Here is a 19,682-nt window from a genome sequence, read left to right on the forward strand (position 1 = left end):
GCTTCCGTAGTCAGCACTTCCGGCCTCCTGGGCTGGGCTCACCGGAAGCGGCGGAAAGTGGGCGGGGGTCCGAAGGAACGGGCAGGATGGTGAGTCGTTCTGTGAGGGGGGCGATGAGGGGCCCCCAAAAGGCCCCCGGGTTGGCCGGGAAGCCCAGCCTGGGTCTGTCCTGGCCGCGCTGACAGCCCGGGGGCCCTCCAGCTGCGTGGGACAACAACTCCCATCATCCCCACCCAGCTGGGAGGGTGGCAGTGGGGCTCGTGTGTGTGTGTGTGTGTGTGTGTGTGTGTGTGGTGTCAATCTGGCTCCAGCCCCGAATTCAGACAGGCCGTAAATTGGTTTGAATGTGTCCCCCCCTTCCTCTCCCCCCCCCGGGAGAAAACCTTTAATTTTGGTCATTTTCCATAAATATTCTGCTTCTTAACTTTTTAATTATATACTATTTTAAGATAGAGAGAAATAGATAGATAGATAGATAGATAGATAGATAGATAGATAGATAGATAGAAAGATAGATGATAGATTGATAGATAGATAGATATAGATGATAGATTGATAGATGATAGATAGATGATAGATAGATAGATAGATAGATGATAGATAGATAGATAGATAGATAGATAGATGATAGATAGATAGATAGATGATAGATAGATAGATAGATAGATAGATGTTGATAGATAGATAGATAGAAAGAGATGATAGATAGATGATAGATAGATAGATGATCGATCGATTGATCGATCGATCGTAGGTAGGTAGGTAGGTAGGTAGGTAGATTAGGTAGATAGATGATAGATTGATAGATAGATAGATAGATAGATAGATGATAGATAGATAGATAATAGAGAAGATAGATAGATAGATAGATAGATAGATAGATAGATAGATAGATAGATAGATAGATAGATAGATAGATAGATAATAGAGAAGATAAGATATAGATAGATAGATAGATAGATAGATATGGTTGGTAGTTATGGTAGATAGATAGATAGATAGATAGATAGATAGATAGATAGATAGATAGATAGATAGATAATAGAGAAGATAGATAGATAGATAGATAGATAGATAGATAGATAGATGATAGATAGATAAAAACAGATAGATGATAGATAGATGATAGATAGATAGATGATAGATAGATGATAGATAGATAGATAGATAGATAGATAGATAGGTGGAGAGGCAGAGATGATGGTGGATGAGGAGGGAGAAAAGGGGGTAGGGAAAAGAGAAAGAGAAGAAAAAGAAGAAGAAGGGAAGAAGAAGGAAAAGGAGAAGTAGGAGAAAGAAGCAGAAGGAGGGATGATGGATGAGAGAGAGGAGGAGGAGGGTAGGAGAAGGATAGGAGGAGGAGGGATGGCGGATGAGGAGAGGAGGAGAGGGGAAGGAGAATTAGGAGAAAGAAGCAGGAGGAGAAGAACAAAAAGAGGAGAAAGAAGCAGAAGGGGAAGGAGAGATGGAAGAGGGAGAGGAGAAGGGATGGTGGATGAGGAGGGATAGGAGAGGGAGGAGAAAGAAGGAGAAGGGTGAAGGAGGGATGGTGGATGAGGGAAAGGAGGATAGGAAAAGGAGGAGAAGGAGAAGAGATGGCGGATGAAGAGGAGAGAGGAAGGAGAATTAGAAAGAAGCAGGAGGAGAAGAAAAAGGAGAAAGAAGCAGAAGGGGAAGGAGGGATGGAGGAGGGAGAGGAGAGGGATAGGGGAAGGGATGGCGGATGAGGAGAGATAGGAGAAGGAGGAGAGAGGAAGGAGAAGGAGGAGAAAGAAGCAAAAGGAGAAGGGGAAGGAGGGATGGTGGATGAGGGAAAGGAGGAGGATAGGAAAAGGAGAAGGAGAAGGGATGGCGAAGGAGGAGGAGGAGAGGGGTAGGAATAGGAGAAGGAAAAGATGGATGAGAAGAGGGAGAGAAAAAGAATAAGGTGGAGAGGAAGAGGAAGAAAGAAGGGAGGAAGAGAAGAACAAAAAAGAGGAAAAAGTGGAGAAGATGTAGAGAAGGATAAAGGGGGAGGAGGAGAAAGAAAAAAGCATCACCGCTCCAAACTTGATTGCAGAAAATACAACTCCAACAAAAGAGTGCTTAACAGCTGGAATGCTCTTCCTGACTCCAGTTGTTACAGCCTCAACCCCCCCCCCCAGCTTCAGCCTCAAACTGCCCACCGTGGGCCTCACCCCATTCCTAAGAGGTCGCTTAAGGGGGCGTGCATAAGCGCACCAGGGTGCCTATATCCCTGTCCTACTGTCCCCATTTATTTGTATTCATCTCTTCCGTTCATGCCCATGTTTATATTTATACCTGCTATCTTGTACATGTTTGGCAATCTGATAAATACAAATAGATCAGATAGAGATATTTATTTTATAGCTTAGCTTACATTTCTCCTAGGGGGAAATGGGAGTTTTATCCCTTGGCTGCATCGGAGCTTCTTCAGAAAAAAAAAAACCAAATTAAACCAATTAGGGAAGAGCTTCGACCTTTGACCTCCAAGCCAATTACACCTTAATTTTGAATTCTTTGGGGTTCTGTGTGGCTGATGGGGCTTAGAATTGGCAGCAGCCTTCATTCTTAGGCGTCATTTACAATTCTTTGACGTTTCAAAGTAAAGAATGTGGGATGCTCTATTGCAGTGTTTCTCAACCTTGGCAACTTGAAGATGTCTGGACTTCAACTCCCAGAATTCCCCAGCCAGCGAATGCTGGCTGGGGAATTCTGGGAGTTGAAGTCCGGACATCTTCAAGTTGCCAAGGTTGAGAAACACTGCTCTTATTGCGATCAAGTGAACCTCTCAGTGAATTTTGCGGTAAGATTGAGCTCCAGGGGTTTTTCCTCTTGTCTTCTGCTTTGCCTTCCTGGTGATCTGCCTGCACGACAAACAGACAGTCCTCGAATTACAACAACAAGGAGAGTTGATTGGGTAACCCGTAACTTGAATAAATCAGATTTGTTTTTTTTTTTTAACATTTCCTTTGCTAACCATTCAGATTTCATTGGTGATTTTTGCCTATTAATTTGGCTTTGAGATGTTTCCTTTTTCTGTTGCTTCCTTTTAATTTAACACGATTCATGTCTCACCCCTATTTTTTTCCATCCCCATCTCCACCCATGCTGCCCCTCATCCTTTGCTCTTGTCTGCAATCAACCTCTTCATCCAATAAGGCTGGGCACAGAGTAAGTTGGTTCATCTTGGCCTCTTGCTGACGGTGTTGGTGGTGTTGGTGGTGTTGGTGGTAGGTGACAACTCTTTTAGCGGCTTCCAAGGTGGCATCATTCAAAGTCAAACCTTTGCCTTGTTTCGGTCCCCTTGCTTTAACCCATTCTTTCCCAGTCTGGTGTCTTCCAGCATTCCCAACTCATCTGGAGGGCGCCATGTTGGCTGGGGAATTCTGGGAGTTGAAGTCCATAGAGCTTAAAGTAATCTCTTCGCCCTTAATAAAATCAGACATAGAGCCATGTGATTGGCAGGGGCCACCTTGCCAAGTCAGAAAGTTGGTGATTGCCAACCTTTTCCAGTAGTGGCACAGCCACCCAGCAGGATACGCTTGTAAGATACATATAGACAGGCTTCCCCCTTAGAATCCTGCCATTCCTCAACTGAGGACAGAGGGCCAGCCTAGAGCTAATTTTCAAGCCTGCAGAAGACGATATATTCCAGTGGTTCCCAAACTTGGCAACTTTAAGACGATCTATTCCAGTGGTTCCCAAACTTGGCAACTTTAAGACGATCTATTCCAGTGGTTCCCAAACTTGGCAACTTTAAGACTTGTGGACTTCAACTCCCAGAATTCTCCAGCCAGCTCTGCAGAGCTGGCTGGAGAATTCTGGGAGTTGAAGTCCACAAGTCTTAAAGTTGCCAAGTTTGGGAACCACTGATCTATTCAAAGGATGGGATTACCCCCCTCTTAAAAAGTAGCTGTGTAAAATCCCTGCAACTGTCTACTTGTCCAATTGTCCCAAATTTTTGCAGCCCGTTCGTTCAAACGGTTGCACACACGGGGGGGAAAATCTGGAGCAAGTTATGTTTTTAAAATTCCTAAAAACAATTTGGATTAAGTCGCTATTTTTAACATTCCTCCCACGTAACGTGTCGCCGTCCTCGTGATTTTATCTGCAGCGAATCCAACGTTGTTGTTTTTTTAAAACGAATGCACAATTGCAACGGGATTTGCAAAGCTGCTAGAAGTTGGCAGGTGGCCTTGATTTGAAGGGCATTTCTTTCTCTCCCCTGCTGGAAACCTGGTTGATACACGGCTAGAATCTTAAAACGCCTCTTCTCTCTTGTACCTAAGTTGGTGTTAGTGTTGGGCGACCTTCAGATTCCTCACCGCTGTAACAGCCTCCCAGCTAAATTCAAGAAACTGCTGGTTCCGGGCAAAATCCAGCACATTCTTTGTACGGGGAACCTCTGCACAAAGGAGAGCTATGACTACCTCAAGACCTTGGCTGGAGACGTTCACGTCGTGAGGGGAGATTTCGATGAGGTAACGATGTTTGACGAGGCTGCTGAAAACTGGGATTTCTCCCTGGGTAACTTATCAAGGGATGGGATGGTTCAGTGGCTAAGACGCTGAGCTTGTCGATCAGAAAGGTCGGCGGTTGGAATCCCCAGTGTCGCATAAGTGTGAGCTCCTGTGACTTGTCCCAGCTTCTGCCAACCTAGCCGTTCGAAAGCAGGTTAAAAAATGCAAGTAGAAAAATAGGAGCCACCTTTGGTGGGAAGGGAACAGCGTTCCGTGCGCCTTCAGCGTTGAGTCATGCCGGCCACATGACCACGGAGACGTCTTCGGACAGCGCTGGCTCTTCGGCTTTGAATCGGAGATGGCCACCGCCCCCTAGAGTCGGGAACAACTAGCACGTATGTGCGAAGGGAAGCTTTACCTGATTTTCCAAGCTGTTCTCTCTCCCTGAGGGGTAGCCGGCTGGGGAATTCTGGGAGTTGAAGTCTACCTATTTTTTCAAGTTCCAAGGTTGAGAAAGGTTGCATTGCATGGACGGAACCAGCTAATCAGTTCCACGTGGAAGCTTATTTCATTGTGATTGAGCAAAGTCGAATTGTGCCAATCTGCCCCCCCCTCCCTTTTCTTTATTGCCAATTTGCCTCCTTTTGGGGGCTTCAGTGAATGAGGGACTGTATCTGCCTGAACTACGTCCAGATATTATCTTGGCTTCCCAGAACGTAAGAAATGCTTTCGGCCCCTTTTGTCCAGCTAATGGCCATCTTCCTCCTGTCTTGATTCACCCACTTTTGCCACTTTGTTACGAGGGACGGCGCCTGAAAATTCATCCCCCCGCCCCCTCCAAAAGAGGACATTTTCCTCTGGAATAGCAATAGCAGTTAGACTTATATACCGCTTCATAGGGCTTTCAGCCCTCTCTAAGCGGTTTAGTCAGCATATTGCCCCCAACAACAATCCGGGTCCTCATTTCACCCACCTCGGAAGGATGTAAGGCTGAGTCAACCCTGAGCCGGTGAGATTTGAACCGCCGAACTGCAGTCAGCTGAAGTAGCCTGCAGTGCTGCATTTAACCACTGCGCCACCCCGGCTCTATATGGAAGGTTTGAGAGAGGATAACGCCTTTTCTGCCGCTCTCGTTTTCATGCTCTGCCTTCCCTTCTAGAACCTGAACTATCCCGAACAGAAAGTGGTTACTGTGGGGCAGTTCAAGATCGGTCTGATCCACGGCCATCAAGTCATTCCCTGGGGCGACGTGGCCAGCCTCGCTCTCCTCCAGAGGCAGTTCGATGTCGACATCTTGATTTCGGGCCACACGCACAAGTTCGAGGCATTTGAACACGAGAACAAGTTCTACATTAACCCAGGGTCAGCCACGGGGGCCTACAACGCTTTGGAAAAGTAAGTTATACTTCCACCCTGTTCCCCCTGAAAGTAAGACCTCCCCGGATAATAAGCCCAATTGGGGCTTTTGAGCGCATGCGCTGAAATAAGGTTGGCCTTCAGGAAAGCTGTTAAGACTATTAAGGCTATTCCGGCAGGCCTGGGGCTGTTGACCTCACTGTTGAGGTCCAGCCCCGATCAGAACGAACGCGTGTGTTGTGCTTTTAAATCTGTCTTTTTAAAAATAATTTCTTCCTTCCTCTTCTTTTTGTAAGCCGCCTGGAGTCCTTCGGGATTGGGCGGCATATAAATCCTATTAATAAATAATAAATAAGCCCTCCCCCCTCTGAAAATATTGCAACACAGCAGCAGCCACGAGGTGACCATGCTCACCGCCTCCTGCACCCCCAAAATAATAAGACCCCGAAAATAAGGCCAAGCGCTTATTTCGGGGTTCCAAAGAAAATAAGACCCTGTCTTCTTTTGGGGGAAACAGGGTATTATGTGTAGACTCCCCCCAACCTAAGACTCCTGATGCCGTCAGCAAAATAATGGGTTGTTTCCCCCCACCCTTCTGTTCCTTTCACAGCAATATCGTCCCGTCCTTCGTGCTGATGGACATCCAGGCCTCCACAGTGGTCACTTACGTCTATCAGCTGATTGGGGACGACGTGAAGGTGGAAAGAATCGAGTACAAGAAATGTTAAAGCACGTGGGCACATCTCCCAACCCTTCCAGCCTTCTTTGCAATCCACACCCAGCAGTCCGCAGTGTTTGCAGCCTTGTGAGTTGGCCAGGTGGCTTGTTTTGTCGTGTCGCAGGCAACTAAGTTTACAGGCCCTTCCTTCTGACAACACCTGTCTTGGTTTAGCTCAGTGTTTCTCAACCTTGTCAACTTGAAGATGTCCGGACTTCAACTCCCAGAATTCTGAGAGTTGAAGTCCGGACATCTTCAAGTTGACAAGGTTGAGAAACACTGTCCTAACCACTGCTGGGGAATTCTGAGAGTTGAAGTCCGGACATCTTCAAGTGGCCAAGGTTGAGAAACACTGGTTTAGCTTGTTTATTTCCCCCCCCCCTTCTCCTTTGCTCCCCCCCCCCAAAAAAATGGCTCCTGCTTGTAAATACTATCCAACGTGCATAGCATAATTCTACCTGTTCATGTGAACTGCTTTAGAATAAATATATTCTTCCACTTCGATTTGATGAAGATTGTTCTCATTGAGATTATTTACGGCAACGTTTCAGATACGTTGGTCTTCGGCTCGCTTCACCTTTAAGCCGCTTGGCCCTGGAGAGCATTAATTTCAAGGGTGCAAGGCAGACACGTGTGCCTTAAATGTCCATGGATGATCAGGAAGAGCCGTGACTTCACATATTTATTGATTTATCTTTATTTTTTAAAACAGGAGATTCTTTCCATCTCTCCTTATATGAAAACTTTCAATAGCAATAGCAGTTAGACTTATATACCGCTTCATAGGGCTTTCAGCCCTCTCTGAGCGGTTTTACAGAGTCAGCATATTGCCCCCCAACAAACAATCCGGGTCCTCATTTTACCCACCTCGGAAGGATGGAAGGCTGAGTCAACCCTGAGCCGGTGAGATTTGAACCGCCGAACTGCAGTCAGCTGAAGTGGCCTGCAGTGCTGCATTTAACCACTGCGCCACCTCGGCTCTTTAATTATGATATGACACTATCAAAGGGATACAGAGTGAGTTTGCCGGATATAGTCTGTATAAACACCCCCGAAATGTGGAAACTGTGATGAAATTAGCATGTTGTCAAGAGTTTATTGCAGAAAAATCAGATCCAGAACGCACAGACAGGTAACTGATTCAGCTGGATTCATTAAATTCTTTATATAAATATTAATGTAATACATATTAATAAAGAAGTTAATGAATCCAGCTGAATCAGTTACCTGTGTGTGTGCGTTCTGGACCTGATTTTTCTGCAACAAACTCTCGACAACCTCCTAATTTCATCACAGTGAAGATAAATGTACAGTACCAATATAGGTTTTCTCCGACGTAGTAGTAGTTACAAGCAAACACAGACAGCAGTACAACAGAGAGTAGTTTTCAGTTCAGACTAGTTTCTACTCTGAACTCTCAGTCGTTTCTGTTTCCTTTTGCACAGTAGACAGAAATAACACGTTGATCATATTAGTCTCAAGTAGAATTGAGGCTAAAATCTTTTGTAGGTACAGATGAGATTATGGAGAAATACCGTCGTCTTTGGGGAATTTACATCAGAGATTATGCCAGCTCCCTGAAGTACATCTGGAAGGAGATTTTAAAAAAAAATATGACCAAGGTAAGATCCAAAGATCAGATTAAGTTTCTCTCAAAAACTACGTTATGTACATGATGTAGGCGGTCCTCCACTTACGACCACAATTTGAGCCCAAAATTTCTGTTGCTAAGCCAGGCACGTTCATGACATTTCTTGCCTGCGGTTATTAAGCGAATCACTGCAGGTGTTAAATTAGTAGCCCAGTTGTTAAGTGAATCTGACTTCCCCATTGATTTTGCAAAAGGGGGTCACAGGAACCCATCATCATACGTACATGCCAGCAGCCGAGCATCTGAATTTTGATCATGGTACAACAGTCGTAAGTGTGAAAAATAGGCATAAGTCACTTTTCCAGTGCTGTGGTAGCTTTGAATGGTCATTAAACAAACTGTTTGTAAGGCGAGGATTACCTATTACATTAATAATAGGTCGTTACCTATAAAGCCCTACATGGCATCGGACCTGGGTACCTGAGAGACCGCCTCCTGCCGATTACCTCCCATAGACCGATTAGATCTCACAGGTTAGGTCTCCTCCGGATTCCACCTGCCAGCCAATGTCGGCTGGCGACTCCCCGGGGGAGAGCCTTCTCTGTTGCAGCTCCAGCCCTCTGGAATGATCTCCCCGTGGAGATCCGGACCCTTACTACCCTCCCGGCCTTCCGCAAAGCCACCAAGTCCAGCAGGCTGGGGGGCTTGTGAAATATCCAGCCCCACGGAAAATGTGAATGTTGCATATTTTTAAAGTGTTGTTTTGTCTATTTATCCCCCTCCCCTTGTCTATTATGAGCCGCCCGGAGTCCTTCGGGAGTGGGCGGCATACAAGACAAATAAAATAAATAAATAAATAACATTTTGTTCTGTGCAGAGAGCAAAGTGGAATTGAGTTTTGAAACCCGGATCATTTCTTTTCCTGGGGAAGGAAGTATTTAATCCTTTACCGGAGGCTTCTCATGTGCTAAGAAAATAAATAGTCCACCAATTCCTGACCCGGATGACCAGGGATGTGACTTGGCCTGAGAAATTTCAGCCCAGCGGAAGATGCGTTTGGCAGAAAAACAGAATAGCACAATTCCCTCCCGCAAATGGGCCTTTCAGGCTGATTTAAAAAAATTAAAACCGAGTACCTTCACCACCTCGGAAGCCGTGCGTTCCAACGGAGGAGACATTTCGGGCTTCAGAAGATATTCTCTTATTAGAGATGCTGCATCCTCCATCCTGCACAGCCACAAAAGGGAGAAGGCGAGGGATTAGGGCAGGGGTCCCCAAACTTGACTAAGACTTTGGACTTCAACTCCATTCTGGGAGTTGAAGTCCACAAGTCTTAAAAGTGGCCAAATTTGAAGACCTCTGGATTAGGGGGAGACCTCTTAATTGTGTATATTGCAAGACACGTATGGCATAGAAGAGTCCTTTCCCTTAAAGGATCGGAAAGCTGAACTTCCCAGAAAACTTTACCCAGGCAAAGGTGAATTAGCTCGCCAGGTACTATCCGTTAGAGGGGAAACAGGAAGAGTGGGAGTGCTGTGTCCTCTCCCCTGGATTCCCGATGGAAAGGCGTGACATACATTTAATAAAAAAACTAAGGCTTCAGAAGTGTCCTCTTCCGTACAAAAAACAAGGTAAAGCTTCCCTTCGCACATCTATGCCAGTCGTTCCCGAGTCTAGGGGGCGCTGCTCATCTCCGTTTCAAAGCCGAAGAGCCAGCGCTGTCCGAAGACGTCTCCATAGTCATGTGGCCGGCATGACTCAACGCCTGAAGGCGCACGGAACGCTCTTCCCTTCCCACCAAAGGTGGTTCCTATTTTTCTACTCGCATTTTTCACCTGCTTTCGAACTGCTAGGTTGGCAGAAGCTGGGACAAGTAACAGGGAGCTCATTCCATTACGCGGCGCTGGGGATTCGACTCGCCAAACTGCCGACCTTTCTGATCGACAAGCTCAGCGCTTTGGCCACTGAGCCACCGCGTCCCCAAAAACAAACAGAACCATAAATCCAGGAAACGCACCCCTTTTTTTCTTACCTGTCCTTAGCTACCATTTTTTCAACCAAGCCCTTCACTTGGCCAGGATGCCTTTCTTGTATCTTCAATAACGGGAAGTATTTGACATCTGCCAAGTCCTTGTCTGTCTGGTGAAGGATGTGGTCCAGGACGGAACTCCTCACCTACAAAAGCAGGGGGAAGGTTACTCCGGAAGACGAGCAGGTCAGCCCTGCCGCGTTGGCTTCAACCCCCCCGCCCCTCTTTGCCTACCTGTGAAGCCACAACGGCCGCCTCGCCCAGGCTCAGGTGCTCCTCCGTCTGCTGCAGCAGCCGCTCGAGATCGGACGAGGACAGAAAGGCCTGTCGGGAGGGGAAAACGGGGCTCACGTCTCTTCAAAGAAGCGTGGGAAATCATGTCACGCGCCCGAAATGCTTCGGATCTCGTCGTGTGAAGAGCGTCACGACTGTGGGAATTGCGATCCCTGCGCATCGGGAGAGGCACGGGGGTTGGGAGGATGGGCACCTGTTCTGACCCCCCTCCTCCGTCCAGTAACAAACGCCGAGACAAGCTTAACTGGAATTTCACAGCGCTTTAATTAACAGGAAACAAAAACTTCGGTGGCTGAAAGCCCAAGCATAAACAAACAGATAAGAACCTTGGCAGCAACTCAGACTTCGACATAAACAGATAACAGCTTCTCCAGCGTTATGAATGAAGTTGAATCCTGAAAAGCAGACTCCTCCCCGAGTCCCTCCTTAAATACAATCTTGAGAGGAGCCTAATTACAACCAGCTGAGTCCAATTATCTTTTGCAACTGCGAAGCAGGTTTCTCCGTCGATCTGCCCGGCGTTGCCTGGCATCCAGGACCACCTCCCTTGTCTCCGCGTCACTGCTCCAAGGCCTGACGTCAGGAGCACACTCCCTTTGGCTCTCACCGCTGCTCCATGCCTCAGGCGCCTCCTGGTGTCCAACCAGCCTCTCTGCGCCCTGCTCTGAGTCAGAACCCTGTCTAGGGTCCTCCACCTCCACCCATAAGGCCCCTCGCTGTCAGAGTCTGTTTGCAGCTCCAACGACTCCTGCTGGGCCACAAGAGGCACCTATGCTCACCTGAATCTGCTGGACTCTTTTCTCCTGTTGAGGAATCAGGACCAGGCATCCTAAAGCCAAAGCCGTCAGGTCCAACTGGGCGTATCGCTTTGCGATCCCAGTTAAATCCAGATCCGCCAAGACGGGACACCTTGTGGGGGAGGCAGAAAAGGGTTGTGTCAGCCATTAAAAATCAACTCGCCAAAGATCCGGATTTATAAGCTAAAAACTCAATTCTTTCTGGCGTCTTGCCTTCTGCTTCCCTATATTAAACACTCTCGGTAGATAAAGAGTTGGGCTGACAGAGAACAGCTTCTCTTTTTGTTAAAAAGGTAAAAGGTTCCCTTCGCACATCTGTTGTTCCCGACTCTAGGGGGCGGTGCTCTTCTCGGTTCCAAAGCCGAAGAGGCAGCGCTGTCCAAAGACGTCTCCGTGGTCATGTGGCCGGCATGACTCAACGCCAAAGGCGCACGGAACGCTCTTCCCTTCCCACCAAAGGTGGTTCCTATTTTTCTACTTGCATTTTTTACGTGCTTTCGAACGGCTAGGTTGGCAGGAGCTGGGACGAGTCACGGGAGCTCACTCCGATACGCGGCGCTAGGGATTCGAATGCCGAACTGCTGACCTTTCTGATAAGCTCAGCGTCTTAGCCACTGAGACACCCTTTTTACTACTGATAAGAAACAACCGATTCCACTCCCCCTATGTTACATATTCTTTACACCATTAAAAAAAATGATCACAGTGAAACAATCCATCCCGTCATCTCATCTGGCCTAAGGAGCCTCTCTTCCCACTTTCAATGACTTAAAATATTTTTATATTTTGGTCTCCCGGTCTCTCTCTCTCTCTCTCTCTCTCTCACACACACACACACACCCTCCCGGAATGTTCCTCCGCTTACATCAAAAGCATCTTGAAACTTCCACAAAAGGCTTCCAGTTGATCGAGGTTGGGTGGACCTAAAGCTTAAAAAAAAGACGACACACGAAGAGAAAAGATTTGTGCAGGTGAGAACTCACTCCCCCCCTCTGAGACGTTGCTGAATTTCTGCCAGGGCTTCTAAAGCCTGGTTTGTCCTATGATGGCATAAAGTAAAGGAAAAGGTTCCCCTCGCACATGTTCTAGTCATTCCCGACTCTAGGGGGCAATGGTGCACATCTCCGTTTCAAAGCCGAAGAGCCAGCGCTGTCCGAAGACGTCTCCGTGGTCATGTGGCCGGCATGACTCAACGCCAAAGCAATAGCAGTTAGACTTATATACCGCTTCCTAGGGCTTTCAGCCCTCTCTAAGCGGTTTACAGAGTCAGCATATCGCCCCCAACAACAATCCGGGTCCTCATTTCACCCACCTCGGAAGGATGGGAGGCTGAGTCAACCTTGAGCCGGTGAGATTTGAACCGCTGAACTGCAGATAACAGTCAGCTGTAGTGGCCTTCAGTACTGCACCCTAACCACTGCGCCACCTCGGCTCTAAGGCGCACGGAACGCCGTTCCCTTCCCACCAAAGGTGGTCCATATTTTTCTACTTGTATTTTTTACGTGCTTTCGAACTGCTAGGTTGGCAGAAGCTGGGAAACGTCACAGGGGCTCACTCCGTTACGCAGCGCTAGGGATTCGAACCGCTGAACTGCCGACCTTTCTGATTGACAAGCTCAGTGTCTTAGCCACTGAGCCACAGTGTCCCCATATGATGGCATGAAGGTAAACCCCCCCCCCCCCCCCAAAAAAAAACAACCCTTACCAGAAAGCATTGGGGCTAGAATGACACACTGCCAGGCTCGGCTGTAATTTGGGATCTAAAAGTAAAGATAAAAAGCATCTTAAAATTCCAGAGAGAACAAAACTGAACCAATCAGTTAATTGTGAAACGCGAAAACCCTTTTCCCTTGGTGGATTTATGATTATTCCACTAAAAGTAAGAGATTGGAAAGACTTTGTGCTTGAAATTTACGCACCGGCCATAAGGAATAAATGCCCGAGATCTCCACTAAAACTTTCCTCAAGCAGTGGACCTGAAATGCAATCGAATAAAATACGTGAATAGCATCTTATTGAACACGGCGACAAAAAAACTTGAGCTATTTCCCCCTTGACGTAATATTCGCGCTGCTTGGTAAGAATGGAGAGTTGACTGAGTAAGCAGATCAAAAATTAACCGTGGTTTGATTGCCCCAATCCTACAGGCGAGAAACTCCCTAAGTTGCAATCCATAAAAGAACTTGGTGCTGATAAGTTTGCCGTTTAAAAATAGCACAGTTGATATGAAAAAAAAATGGACTTGTGGAAATAACACCCTCAAGAAAACATAAAGTGGGTTTGAAAGAGACACCTATAACAATAGAAAAAGAAAGGAAGGGAAGAAGGAAGGAAAGGAGGGGAGGAAGGAAGTAGAGAATGGAGGGACGAAGGAAAGTAAAGAAGGGGAGGGTGGGAGAGAGAGAGAGAGAGAAGAGAGAGATAGTAGGAGAGGAAGAAGAAATGTGGAGGAGAGGTAGGGGAAGAAGAAAGAGGTGAGAGGTGGGTGGAAGGGAGAGAAAGAGAAGGAGAGGAGGGAGGAAGAGAGAGAAAGAGAAGGAGAGAGGGTAGGAGGGCAGAAGTAGGGGAAAAGTAAGGGAAGGAAGAAGGGGAAGGAGAGGAGGAAGGAAGGAAGTAGAGAAGGAGGGAGGGAGAAAAGAAAGAGAAAATAAGGTGAGATGTGGAGGAGAGGTAGGGGAAGAAGAAAGAGGTAAGGAGAGGTGGGTGGGAGGGAAAGAGAAGGAGTCATGGGAGCTCACGCTAGGGATTCGAACCCCCGGCCCATCTTTCTGATCGACAAAAGCTCAGCATCTTAGCACCACACTCCTTACAGGCAGGCACATGGCACGGCCTTTTTTCGCTCCGCAGTGCTATACAGTAGAGGACTCGGGATTTCTTAGCGCTCCATCGTTTGTCCCAGGTGGGGTGGGATGGGGGGGGGGGAGGCAGAAAAAGAAAGGCTCTTACCATTTTGAACCCCATTAGCTTCTGCAGCAAACCGTTCCAAAGCAGAGGGTCATACACTTCGTACTGCAAGGACAGTTCAGCCACCAGTTTGACCGCCTGAAAGTGGAAGTTTTTGTGGGGAAGTGCAGGATTGAAAGACTATCCTGCACCCGTCTTTCCCCAACTTTTAAGCTCCGTGGCTTTCCCGACTCCCGGAATTCCCCCAGCCGGCATCACCTTGGGCTCATGGCTGTGGTTCTTCCACAGGCCTTTGATCATGCCCTCCTTCGGTGCCCTGTGGAAGGATTCGTAGGTGTAAGGGATATTCAGAGCTTCCAGCTGGGCCAGGTAAACGAAGCATTTCATGAAGTTCCTGGTGGGAAGCAGAAAAACAGAACGGCCTAGGTGTGGCGAGTGAGGAATTGTGAGACTCTGACCTTAAGCCAGTGAACGCAGAACCGACGACTCTCTTGATTTGTGCAGAGGGACGGAAGCGAGAAGCAGGGAAACGCTACAAGCGTCCACGCAACCGTAGAAGTTGAACCGAGGTAGGGAAAGTCCAGAATTAATTGTAGAAGTTGAACCGAGGGAGGGTGTCGGGTAATGAGAATTTAATAGCTGCCAGCTGATGTAAGGTTGTAAGCTGTAATCTGTAAGCCGATGCAATGAAGATGGCGGAGGGTATGATGAGGAGCACCAGGATACATTTGCGGGAAGATACTCTGCCACATTTAAAGAGCCGAGGTGGCGCAGTGGTTAGGGTGCAGCACTGCAGGCCACTTCAGCTGACTGTTATCTGCAGTTCAGCGGTTCAAATCTCACTGGCTCAAGGTTGACTCAGCCTTCCATCCTTCCGAGGTGGGTGAAATGAGGACCCAGATTGTTGTTGGGGGCAATATGCTGACTCTGTAAACCGCTTAGAAAGGGCTGAAAGCCCTGTGAAGCGGTATATAAGTCGAACTGCTATGGCTATTGCAATCTATCTATCTATCTCTGTCTATCTGTCTATCTATCTACCTATCATCTATCTATCTATCTATCTATCTATCTATCTATCTATCTATCTATCTATCTATCGGATTGTTGGGGGCGATATGCTGACTCTGTAAACCGCTTAGAGAGGGCGGAAAGCCCTATGAAGCGGTATATAAGTCTAACTGCTATTGCTATTAAACAGGTCATAAATTCCCTTTAATATAATTGAAGGAACCCAATTACTTAGGCTCTAAGCCCAAGTAGAGTTAGAACCAATTAGAATTCGTGCCAACGTTTCGTTGGGTAGCTACCCAATGCTTCCACTGCCAACCCACCTCCCCAACCCAAGATTACAGCTGAATTCCCATTTGGTGCCCAGCCTAAGGGGATTTTTTTCTTCTTCTGAAAATGCTACCCGGGGGTGGATTTGATTTAAATCAAGTCAATTTAAATCACCAATTAAAAAATCATCATTTAAAGATCAACTGTCATCTTTGTCTCCAGAGGATCCTCCTCCGACCCGCTGTGAACTCAGCGTGCCACTACAGTAGAATAAACAGCCACCTCGTTCTACACAACAGCTCCATTTCATGCTGAATGAACTAAATTATGAATGCATCTCAAATTTAAAAAACTATCCATAGACAGATTTCTACTCCCAAAGCATTTTATTAAAATAAACCTGATTCAAGTAAAAATAAACCCTGATTCAAATAAAAATAAATCTAATTCAAGTAAAAATAAATCTGATTCAAGTAAAAATAAATCTGATTCAAGTAAAAATAAACCTGATTCAAGTAAAAATAAACCTGATTCAAATAAAAATAAACCTGATTCAAATAAAAATAAACCTGATTCAAATAAAAATAAACCTGATTCAAATAAAAATAAACCTGATTCAAGTAAAAATAAACCTGATTCAAGTAAAAATAAACCTGATTCAAGTAAAAATAAACCTGATTCAAGTAAAAATAAACCCGATTCAAATAAAAATAAACCTGATTCAAGTAAAAATAAACCTGATTCAAATAAAAATAAACCTGATTCAAATAAAAATAAACCTGATTCAAATAAAAATCAACCTGATTCAAGTAAAAATAAACCTGATTCAAATAAAAATAAACCTGATTCAAATAAAAATAAATCTGATTCAAATAAAAATAAAACCGATTTTTTTTAAAAAAACCATCCATTTTTATCCGCTCTGAATGCCATTAAGCTCACCCCAAACGGGAGGTGACCCCCCTCACCTGACTTTCTCCATGGGTTTTTTGAAGAGCGATTCAATGGCCGAAGGATCCGCCAGGAAGAGCAGACACTGGAGAGCTCGGCTTCGGTGGGCGAAGGTCAGCTGGTTGACTCCTATGGGCTGAAATAAGGGGAGACGATATGACTTTCGGGGTTTCAGGAAAGCTCGGCTGGCTGGGGTATTCTGGGAATTGAGGTCCACCCCTCTTAAAATGGCTACGGTGGAGAAACACTGAATTATACACATATGGTCACACATTGTTCCCGACTCTAAGGGGCGGTGCTCATCTCCGTTTCAAAGCCGAAGAGCCAGCGCTGTCCGAAGACGCCTCCGTGGTCATGTGGCCGGCATGACTCAACGCCGAAGGCGCGCAGAACGCTGACACCTTCCCACCAAAGGTGGTTCCTATTTTTCTACTTGCATTTTTACATGCGCTGTCCGAAGACGCCTCCATGGTCATGTGGCCGGCATGACTCAACGCCGAAGGCGCACGGAATGCCCTTCCCACCAAAGGTGGTTCCTGTTTTTCTACTTGCATTGCTTTCGAACTGCTAGGTTGGCAGAAGCTGGGACAAGTCACGGGAGCTCACTCCGTTACGCGAGCGCTAGGGATTCGAACCGCCGAACCTCCAGCCTTTCTGATTGACAAGCTCAGCGTCTTAGCCCCTGAGCCACCCGACTGAATTATAGTATAGGAATTAATTATAATATATAGGGACTTACGGAGGTGGCAGAAACGGCACATTCATAAAGAATCCTTAACTGGTTCTCCACTGGATAAGCTTGAAGGAGGTATATGACTCTGCGGAAACAGAAATCAACACTTTCTTTTCCCAACAACCTTGCTGATCGTTTTTTGCAACTGTCATAAATATGAATTTGGGATGGCTGCAACAGTGTGAAAAAGACATTTTTTCCCTCCCCCCTATTCCGTTGTAACTTTGGTCACAAAACAAACCTGTTCTAAGTCAAGGATCCTCTGTGCTTTTATACCCAGCTGCATTCTAAAAAGATTTTGAATTTGCGGGCTCCGTGCTACCAATTACACTGTTTGAAGGGAAACCCACACGCGCAAACACAAACACGCAACCTTGGGCTAGCCAGCCATCACTTACCTCTTCAAGTCATCCTCCTCTTGAACGTTTTCCAAACCCTCCGAGGCCTCCTTTTAAAATAAAACAAGAAAAAACCCCCAAGACCCTATGATTTTGGGGAAGCTGAATTCTGATAACAAAGTCAATTGAATGAAGGATGTTTTTCCTTGGAAGACTTCCTGTAACTGTTCAAAATTAGGAAGCCAGAAAGAGGAACAAGTGTACTTTGCTTTAGAATAGAATGACAGAGTTGGAAGGGACCTTGGAGGTCTTCTAGTCCAACCCCCTGCCTAGGCAGGAAACCCTACACCACTTCAGACAAATGGCTATCCAACATCTTCTTAAAGACTTCCAGTGTTGGAGCATTCACAACTTCTGGAGTTGTGAATGGTAGTCATTAGGCTCCTCTCCAGACTATAAAAAAGCTACTTGTGCACATGGCCCTCTTTGCAGAAGTCAACGCAGGATTGAATGTCGGAGGACATTACTGTGAGCTTGGCAAGCTGGATTGCTGCCAGGGCTTATCTTTGTTTATTGCTGCCAAGGTTTGTCTGAGTTGCTGCCAAGGTCCTTATCTGTTCTGCTTGGCTTTCAGCCACCGAGGTTTTGGTGTCTTGCTATTAAAGGACATTCCAGTTAAGCTTGTCTCGGCATTCGTTACTGGACGGAGGAGGGGGGTCAGAACAGTTGTGTGTGTTGGGCCTGGTCTCTGGGTGTTACATGAATTTCGTCGTGTGTGTACACTGTGTATATACGTACAGTGACAATAAAGTAAAGTAAAAGCATGTTTATCTGAAAAGGTGCTAGCAGGCTCCAGAAGTCTGCCAGGATGGGCTGATGGGCATGTTTAGCAAAGGGAAGATCTTCTCAGCAGCTGCTAATCCTGAAGGCCAGAAGGAATGGTCTGTGGTGCCACCTCTCAACACCTGGATAGCCAGGCAGAAGAGGCCGAACTTACACCTGTCGGGAGGGCGTTCGGACACAGCCATCTCTCCAGCAGGTGGTCCCAGGTTCTCTTCAAGTCCAGGTCGTTAATTTGTGCTATTTCTCTAGCAGCGGCATGGATATCTACACAGAGAGAAGAGGACGTTTGTGAAGGACAACATCTTCCTTTGGGTCAGACCTGTCTCAACTTAGAATAGAATAAGAGAGTTGGAAGGGACCTTGGAGGTCTTCTAGTCCAACCCCCTGCTTAGGCAGGAAACCCTACACCACTTCAGACAAATGGTTATCCAACATCTTCTTAAAGGCTTCCATTGTTGGGGCATTCACAACTTCTGGAGGCAACTTCTGTTCCACTGATTAATTGTTCTCACTGTCAGGAAATTTCTCCTTAGTTCTAAGTTGCTTCTCTCCTTGATTAGTTTCCACCCATTGCTTCTTGTCCTACCCTCAGGTTCTTTGGAGAATAGCTTGACACCCTCTTCTTTGGGGCAGCCCCTGAGATATTGGAAGATGCTATCATGTCTCCCCTGGTCCTTCTTTTCATTAAACTAGACATATCCGGTTCCTGCAACCGTTCCTCATATGTTTTAGCCTCCAGTCCCCTAATCCTCTTCCTTGCTCTTCTCTGCACTCTTTAGAATAGAATAGAATAGCAGAGTTGGAAGGGACCTTGGAGGTCTTCTAGTCCAACCCCCTGCTTAGGCAGGAAACCCTACACCACTTCAGACAAATGGTTATCCAACCTCTTCTTAAAGACTTCCAGTGTTGGAGGATTCACAACTTCTGGAGGCAACTTCTGTTCCACTGATTAATTGTTCTCACTGTCAGGAAATTTCTCCTCAGTTCTAAGTTTGCTTCTCTCCTTGATTAGTTTCCACCCATTGCTTCTTGTTCTACCCTCAGGTGCTTTGGAGAATAGCTTGACTCCCTCTTCTTTGGGGCAACCCCTGAGATATTGGAAGGCTGCTATCATGTCTCCCCTGGTCCTTCTTTTCATTAAACTAGACATACCCAGTTCCTGCAACCGTTCTTCATATTTAGCCTCCAGTCCCCTCATCCTCTTTGTTACTCTTGAGCCTCCAAGTGAGGCGAGAAAGGCAAAGTTTACTAGAAGTCAAGTGAGTAATTCACTTCTAGTAAACTTTACCTTTCTCACCCAAATGGGAGTGAAGGATCCTTGTCACTTGGAGGCCCAAGTTGAGACAAGGCCTGACTCTTCGCTCACTTCTACCCTACGACGCCCGAAG

At 46.4% G+C, this 19,682-nt stretch overlaps 2 protein-coding genes across 2 annotated transcripts in view; one reads left to right on the forward strand and one right to left on the reverse strand.

The window, feature by feature from the left end:
- The first annotated feature begins 25 nt into the window (after positions 1-25).
- VPS29 (VPS29 retromer complex component) lies at positions 26-6,762 on the forward strand. The gene is made up of 4 exons (XM_087705479.1): positions 26-89; positions 4,293-4,484; positions 5,623-5,858; positions 6,430-6,762. Exons 1-4 carry the CDS (start codon positions 87-89, stop codon positions 6,545-6,547), a joined length of 549 nt encoding a protein of 182 aa, XP_087561605.1. The 5' UTR covers positions 26-86; the 3' UTR covers positions 6,548-6,762.
- Positions 6,763-7,957: 1,195 nt separating this feature from the next.
- The window catches only part of KNTC1 (kinetochore associated 1), a 63,505-nt gene continuing 51,780 nt past the window's right edge, over positions 7,958-19,682 (reverse strand). Inside the window, exons 50-63 of the mRNA XM_087703468.1 lie at positions 18,449-18,558; positions 17,512-17,561; positions 17,120-17,198; positions 16,398-16,516; positions 14,410-14,545; positions 14,194-14,289; positions 13,167-13,223; positions 12,953-13,007; positions 12,114-12,177; positions 11,231-11,360; positions 10,392-10,481; positions 10,161-10,303; positions 9,265-9,355; positions 7,958-8,125 (exon numbers count right to left, since the gene is read on the reverse strand). Of these exons, the coding sequence (XP_087559594.1) occupies positions 8,102-8,125; positions 9,265-9,355; positions 10,161-10,303; positions 10,392-10,481; positions 11,231-11,360; positions 12,114-12,177; positions 12,953-13,007; positions 13,167-13,223; positions 14,194-14,289; positions 14,410-14,545; positions 16,398-16,516; positions 17,120-17,198; positions 17,512-17,561; positions 18,449-18,558 (1,244 nt within the window). The 3' untranslated portion in view covers positions 7,958-8,101. The remainder of the gene's footprint in view (positions 8,126-9,264; positions 9,356-10,160; positions 10,304-10,391; positions 10,482-11,230; positions 11,361-12,113; positions 12,178-12,952; positions 13,008-13,166; positions 13,224-14,193; positions 14,290-14,409; positions 14,546-16,397; positions 16,517-17,119; positions 17,199-17,511; positions 17,562-18,448; positions 18,559-19,682) is intronic.

The sequence above is a fragment of the Thamnophis sirtalis genome, unplaced genomic scaffold (genome assembly GCF_051295495.1).
Source record: "Thamnophis sirtalis isolate CommonGarterSnake01/CBP01778 unplaced genomic scaffold, rThaSir2_p1.2 scaffold_2, whole genome shotgun sequence".
Taxonomy (NCBI): domain Eukaryota; kingdom Metazoa; phylum Chordata; class Lepidosauria; order Squamata; family Natricidae; genus Thamnophis; species Thamnophis sirtalis.

Excerpts from the sequence above, each read along its gene's own strand:
- VPS29 (XM_087705479.1), top strand. Across the intron at positions 4,485-5,622 it reads TGAGGGGAGATTTCGATGAG|AACCTGAACTATCCCGAACA; the intron begins GTAACGATGTTT and ends CTTCCCTTCTAG. Across the intron at positions 5,859-6,429 it reads GCCTACAACGCTTTGGAAAA|CAATATCGTCCCGTCCTTCG; the intron begins GTAAGTTATACT and ends TTCCTTTCACAG.